This window comes from Taudactylus pleione, unplaced genomic scaffold (assembly GCF_031769625.1).
Source record: "Taudactylus pleione unplaced genomic scaffold, aTauple2 ptg000290l, whole genome shotgun sequence".
In the NCBI taxonomy this organism is placed as follows: domain Eukaryota; kingdom Metazoa; phylum Chordata; class Amphibia; order Anura; family Myobatrachidae; genus Taudactylus; species Taudactylus pleione.
Genome location: NW_028284692.1, coordinates 5933405 through 5940335, shown reverse-complemented (window position 1 = coordinate 5940335; position 6931 = coordinate 5933405). Strand labels below are relative to the sequence as shown.

Sequence of the window (6931 nt, the reverse complement as noted above, 5' to 3'; positions counted from 1 at the left end):
GTTCCATAAGGCCCAACTTGATGTATGGTGGAGGCATCAGCACCTTCCTGGAGTCAACCAGTGGTTTCCACTTCCCCACAGAACTCTGGACCTCATTCAGACCTGGTCGCAAGCGCTGAGTGCTCGCAACCGGGTCGATGTTTTGGTCTTGTGCACGTGCAGCGGCCGCACAGTGCGTGCGCAAGCCCCGGAGCGAGAGAGAAACTCTCTCGCTCCAGAGCTCACTACAAAAAGGCCGACTGTCGATGTTGATCGACAGCTCGGCCCGTTTTGTAGGCGGGGCAGGGGGGTTGTGTCACAAACGGAGGCGGTCTTTAAGGAACGCCTACCGTTTTGTGGGCGGCCGCACTGACATCAGCAGTGATGTCAGTGGGGAGTTTCCTGCTCGATCAGAGCAGGAAGCTCCCTGGGGCTTGCGGTTGCTGAGACCCAACCTTAGGGTTTTGTCGCAAGCCCCGATGGTCGTGATGGTCTTGACCATCGCGACCATCACCCTGGTCAGTCGCTAAGCTGTGGGTGGTAACCCACATCTTAGCTAGTGACCAGGAGGCCGCACAAAAAAAATAAGCACCCGCTCTCATTCAGAAAGAGCGATCGCTTCTTGCGACCGCCTCTGAATGAGGGCCTCTGTCAGCTGTGGCCAGTGTCTTCTTTTGTTGTGCGCCTTGGTGTCCCTGCTGTCCCGAAGGCAAAGAAAGCAGGGAAACTTGGTAAAACCGCCTTGTAGACCCATTAGAAGGCCCACCATTTTGAGGTCTCTGACCTCCCAGCTATACTAAACATATTTTAAGGCTTCTAGCAAAGTACAGTCAGTGTTATTGGACTCCCCTCTGGCAGAGTTAGAGTATTCTACAGCCCCCGTGTTGCAACCGCACTGAAGTATCAGAAATATACTGGAAAATGAGAACATTTCAAAATATCTCTGACCAGGTCACAAAAGCATAGTTTGTGGGGAATAATTAGCACATACATGCTGACTTTCTGGCAGCCCCTTCCGGGAGGGGGCTGGCAGGTCCGTGCAGCAGAGAGGGTGGGGGCGGCTGAAGTGGGCGGAGCTGGGGCGTGTCCACACAATTGCATCATCGCACCACGGCCCCCGCTTTATAAGGCCGATATTACCGGCATTCGAAAGCAGGGGGCGGGCTATGATGATGCGATTCAGCAGAAATTGCGTCATCGCCCCTCCGGACCGTCCACTTTTACGTGCGGTCGCAGGGGGTCGGCGGACAATGCGAAGGAGTAGCCTCCTCTTGCGGGGTGTCGGGAGCGATTTTCGGGAGGCTCCCCGACAGTCCTGGGAGAGTAGGCAAGTATGAATTATCATTTTCTATACTCTTGGGACATAAGCAATTAGAAAATAACACTTCAAACACAAGGACAAACAAAAAATGTAAATAGATTAATTACCCAACACACAGAAGAAATATTACAACAAATGTGTCATTTTTTTTATGTTAATGAAGCACACTTTCATTTCAGAAGCTTATACTTCTCAAACTGCTACATGAACATAAAAAGCCTAATTTATATATTTGTAATGAAATTTCTACTTTGTTGATAAAGTATAAATACAGAAATAATAATAACTATATTTTAGAAAGGTGTGAGGTTAGAACTTGTTGCACTCACTTGTTGGTGGTCAGGTCACGTGTCTGTATCGGGGTCATGTGAGTCACTTGCAGCGATTCAACACGAAGTGGGTGCGGCTGACGCTTTTCCCTCATTTGCATGATCGCGTCGGTTCCCCCATGTCTTATCCAATAAGAATGTTTAATTACATTCAGCTCGCCGTGTGATTGGTGCGGATGTATGTCAGTCAGTGCAGAAGTCCCGCTACTGCTATAAGTGACATTTTCTAGAGTTGCTGCCGGACACACTCCTGGAGCGTAGTAGCAGAAGAAGCGGAGCGGGAGGAAGATGGCCCCGGAACGGCTGTGCGTGCTGGAGAAGGGACCCTCGGGCTATGGCTTTCACCTGCACAGCGAGAAGAACCGACCGGGGCAGTTTGTGAGACTTGTGGAGCCGGGTTCATCCGCCGAGAAATCCGGGCTACGAGCGGGTGATCGGCTTATCCGGGTGTGCGGGGAGGACGTACAGGAACTGGGACACCAGCAAGTGGTCGGCAAGATCCGAGCAGCCACCGAGCAGCTCACCCTGGAGGTGGAGGGACCCGAGGAAGAAGTAGAAGCGACCGCTCAGGTATCCGGGTGTTGTCGCGGGTAGCTCCCATGCCCCCCCTGTAACAGCCGGTTGGTGCCCAGGGTGGGTCCCGTTCTGCATCCTAATGCGGGTGTTTGGTTCATGAACAGTGCTTGTAGCTGACCTGTCACTTTACGTGTGCTGGTTCTCTTGACCTGTCCTCTCTCTCCTGCTCCTAGGATGTCCGGCAGCCGGTCGCAGCACCTGTCCCTGAGAGGGTGAGTACAGCATAGTGCCCGTCTGCAGCTGCCTTACATACAGTGTACACTTACACGGGGACACTGAAGCTGGCCACACACTAGACCAACTTACATCCAACCAGCCAACTTGTTGATTGGTTGGAATGAAAATCTGGTAAGGAATGAGGGTAAATGATCATCAATTTGCTCCTAAATGCCAGAAAACAGATGAAAATGGTCGTCAGACAAGTTTGTTAAATGTTTGATCTAAACTATTTGTTCAAACAGTTTTGGTCCATTTTCCAGCATTTGGGAGTAATTGCTGATTGGTTGGAATGAAAATCTGGTAAGGTATACAATCAACTGGTTGGACAGATCTTTAGATGTGTGAGCAGCTTTAGGTGGTGGCTCATGGGTGAATCGGTGTAGTCTCCTGTCTGTGCTACACTCACTTTTACAGACATTAATCGATGGTCCTGGCAGACGAGAGTGTTATATCGTAATAAAGTTGCTAGTGTTTGAAGTTACACACTTAAGCTGGGTACACACCTATATAATTGCACTTTCTATGCAATGTTACAATCAATTTCACTCCCGTTCGGAAGTCTCAGCCACAGTGCTGACACGCACCTACACACGTATGCAATCTTACTTGCGACCTTCGATCACCGTCTGTCCAAAATATGGGAAGTTTTAATTATGCATGCTGTTGGAGGAGCAATGCAAGAACTGTCGAAGGTGCGTACACACTTCACTTTTAGGCTGATATGGCACCATTGAATTGGATGACTATTAAACCGAACATAAGATTCGATCCTTCGACTCTACCAGTTTTCATTTGACAATTTTGATCGAAGGTGCGTACACACTCTTGCAATATCGCATGAACAGGTCAAAATTTAAAGAATGCCTGACCTTTGTAAAGGTGTGTGCCCAGCTTTAAACTGGCCATACACTATCCAACTAGTTGGCTGGTTGGAATGATAAATCTAGTAATGTGTGGCAGCAAATGACAGTTGACATTTTGCTCCCAAATGCTGAAAAACCTACAAACTTAACACAAATTGGTTAAATAAAATGCACTTGACCAATTTGCCTGCACGACAACTTTTGCCGGTGTTCCAGTTTTTGGGAGCAAATGGTTGATTGTTGGATGGCAGGACAGATAACCTTAAGGTGCATGGTCAGCTTTACTGGTAGACTATGAATATGGGGGTATAATGCCTTTTTCTGGCTTTTCAGCCAGATGTACCCTAAAGGAATAATACGTGTAGTGATGTCTTAATTAATTTAGGGTGAAGTGCAGTTTGAAAAACATTATATTCAATGTGTATGAGGTTTTAATTTTCCTCATGCATCACTGCAGCTTCAGCATTTCCTGACCTATAATGGGCAAGTAATATATTGTAGAGTGGATTGCTGCTCTGATGCATGGCCAGTGAAGTTTATGTAGAGTGGATAAAAGTTCTGTTTGGTGTTTCCTTCTGGTTAGTTTGCTGTCGGCTTCATGACTCCCTACATTACCCACCTTTGACTATATTTGCTTCTCTCTACTAGTTCTGTCTTTGTCTAGTGTTGCATGGGTTTAGGTGCCAGAACTGAAGTGCAAATATTTGAGTGGCATGCCTAGACATGCCTGGATGGCATATAAATGTGTATTTCCTGTATCCGTAGCAGTGTTACAGGTGTCTTTAAAGGATCTGTCAATGGGTACCTTATTATTTTATTTTTTTTTTGGCTATATTATATTTTTTATTTTGTTTCTCAAGAGTGAATTACGCCCCAGACTGTGCACAATGAAGAAAGGTCCCAACGGTTATGGCTTCAATCTGCACAGTGACAAGAATTCCCCAGGACAGTATATACGGGCAGTGGATCCTGACTCCCCTGCTGAATATGCTGGGCTTATGCCAAAAGATCGCATCTTGGAGGTACGGCATCTACTGTTGCTAATTGACGACAATTCCTTAACATGCGCTGGAAGCAGAATAAACAATTATTTTATGTCCTTACGGACTACAGCCAAAGGACGGTGTAGTCTACCACCTGGTGGGGTAGACTTATTACATAACTAACATGATTCATGCTACTTACAGGTGAATGGTGAAAGCATGTTCGGGAAACAACATGCTGACGTGGTGAGTGCTATCAAGTCAGGGGTTGATGAAACTACACTGCTTGTTGTGGATCCGGAAACTGATAAATACTTCCAGGAATGTCATGTGACCCCTAAAAGGGAACACCTGTCAGGTGAGTAAGATGGGATTGTAAAATTGTCAGTTTAGTACAGTTCCCCTCCCTCCCCTCCCCTTGTACAATCTTCTTAACCAGATTATAGGGATTGAATCTGTGCTGGGAATTCTCATCTCTGCTTGATGTGGGGGAGGTGTGAAATATCCCTGTAACTTGCTCAACTAGCTGTTTACTGTGATTGTTGTCAATAGTAATTTTGACTTTCAGGCTCATGACCTACTGATAACAAGAATTTTTCATGGGGGATGTGTTTTATTTTTCTTTATTGCTTTTCTACCTCCTGGGTTGCTATAGTGACCTGCAGAATAATCCTCTTCCATCTAATTGGTTTTCACACTGCAGAACCTCCGCCTTTCATTACTTCGCTATTTGTATGCAGATTTCTGTTACTAAAAGTTGCCGACGGAACATTTTCACATATTAAGGAACCCTGACCTACTGTTTCCATAATTTTTTTTTTTTCTTTTTTAGGTCAGCTTTGTGAAAAGTAGTAAATCTGGGTCATAATTGTTTGTTGGGCCTCCTATTTGTAACCATAAATAGAACAATCTGCATTGTTAGTGGCCTCCAGCCAAATAGAACGGTCTGATGTGGACAGAACAATGTGTGAGAGTGACTTATCCTTGCCTGAGTTGTAATGTAATTGTTTTTATTTCCAAGGTCCTTTGCCAGAAAAAGTTGCAAATGGAGGCATAGAAAAGGTAAGTTTTTGTTTTGTCTTTCTGTTCTTTGGCTGCTTCAAGATTGATATGATCAACCAGCTATTATATTCCTGTCACAGGAGGACAAGCAACCTGTAGTGGAGAATTCTGATAGTGAGACTCCCTCAGATTCTCCGCTGTCTTCTCCAGAGCCTCAGCCACTGGAAAATGCTCCTAGATTAGAAACCCAGAAGGAAAACCCTGTGGAGGTAATCTTAAGTATTTAAATCCCCTATGATTACATGGCACTCTGAATGGGTTGTTATAAAACTGAATTTACAAACCGCCAACACTAATGCACTGGAAATGCCTCTTGATTGGATTTCCTGCTGCAAAGGATGACTTTCTGAAACTGGAACACAAGTGCTGCACTAGTAAATCTGTGGTGGTGTCACTACTAGCAAACTAATGTGTATGTAGTTGGGGATTTTCTGCCTGTTGGGCTGTTTAGTTTATTGTAGATATAAATCTGTGTTGTCTTTCTTTTAGGACACTTTGAACTTTACCCCTGCACCTGCCTCTGATGCTTTGCCACCTGCAGAATCACTGGATCTCAGTATGTCATTAGCAGTAGCCAAGGAGCGAGCCCACCAGAAACGGTCACAAAAACGGGCTCCTACCATGGACTGGAATAAAAGAAAAGAAGTGTTCAGTAGCCTGTGAGGACAGCAAAATCGCTTTGTTCAATCGCAGTAATGTTCCTGTGATCTTAATCAGCATTCCCAGCAATCTTGTTTTCCATTTCTGTGACACCACAGATGGTGTTTCCTAACCTTGTCAGGCAATTTTGGGTGTATATTTACACATAACCTGTCCACTTGTATATGGACTTCAGGATAAAGTTTTGGCACCCAAGTGGGACCAAGCTCGACAGTGACAGATGCTGGGGCCTGTTTTACAGCCAGGTGCTGGAGCAAGATGCATTTCTGTGTTTAAAAAAAAAAAAAAAAAAATACAAACTGTTTTCTTGTTACTTTCAGAGACTTGTAAGGTCCTGCTAAATTTCCAGTTTTCAAAAAGTTTTTCTAATGTATGTTTTTGTGTTACTAGATATTTTGCTATTTAGCTGAATACAGATTTCTCTACTTTTTAACAGTCTTGCTGACTTTGATTTGGGTGGGAGCAGGGTGTTGGTATCAAGGAGATTCCATGCATTCTGGTTACCATTTCTTATTTGAAGAGGATGATGATGATTATTATTTTTTTTTTTTTTTTTTATTCTGTTATCAAAGTTGAATTTTTATTTATTTGTCTTTCTGTCCTGCATACATCTATTTCACATAATGAAGTTTAAACCTTTCATTGCAATATTCCTTTATGTGGAGTATACTTCTACATTTATCAAGCATTCGTCACCCACTGATGTCTGTTTAAAAAATCACGTGCCAGAATTAAGGTTTGGTGTTCCATTCAGATGACTGTTATTAACTTGACCCTGCTCTCCTGCATGGTTTGTGAAATACAATGCTTACAGCACATGTTGCATGTTTTTTGTTGGGCTCGTCACAGCAACAAAACTGCATCAAGATATATGTTGCAAGTTGGTGTACATGCCAACAACTTACCTGGGAACTTTCCAACTGTGTGTGTACACCATGT

General features: G+C 44.4%; 1 protein-coding gene across 1 annotated transcript; it reads left to right on the top strand.

Moving 5' to 3' along the window:
* The first annotated feature begins 1841 nt into the window (after nucleotides 1–1841).
* On the top strand, nucleotides 1842–6425 carry NHERF1 (NHERF family PDZ scaffold protein 1). The gene is made up of 7 exons (XM_088482603.1): nucleotides 1842–2199; nucleotides 2379–2417; nucleotides 4148–4309; nucleotides 4475–4628; nucleotides 5292–5332; nucleotides 5413–5541; nucleotides 5822–6425. The coding sequence occupies exons 1-7, from the start codon at nucleotides 1918–1920 to the stop codon at nucleotides 5993–5995; spliced, it is 981 nt and encodes a 326-aa protein (XP_088338729.1). The 5' UTR covers nucleotides 1842–1917; the 3' UTR covers nucleotides 5996–6425.
* Nucleotides 6426–6931: the final 506 nt, after the last annotated feature.

Coding starts and splice junctions, on each gene's coding strand:
- NHERF1 (XM_088482603.1), top strand. CDS start 1,918: ATGGCCCCGGAACGGCTGTGCGTGCTGGAGAAGGGACCCTCGGGCTAT. Junction 4,310..4,474: donor CAAAAGATCGCATCTTGGAG/GTACGGCATCTA, acceptor TGCTACTTACAG/GTGAATGGTGAAAGCATGTT. Junction 5,333..5,412: donor CAAATGGAGGCATAGAAAAG/GTAAGTTTTTGT, acceptor TTCCTGTCACAG/GAGGACAAGCAACCTGTAGT.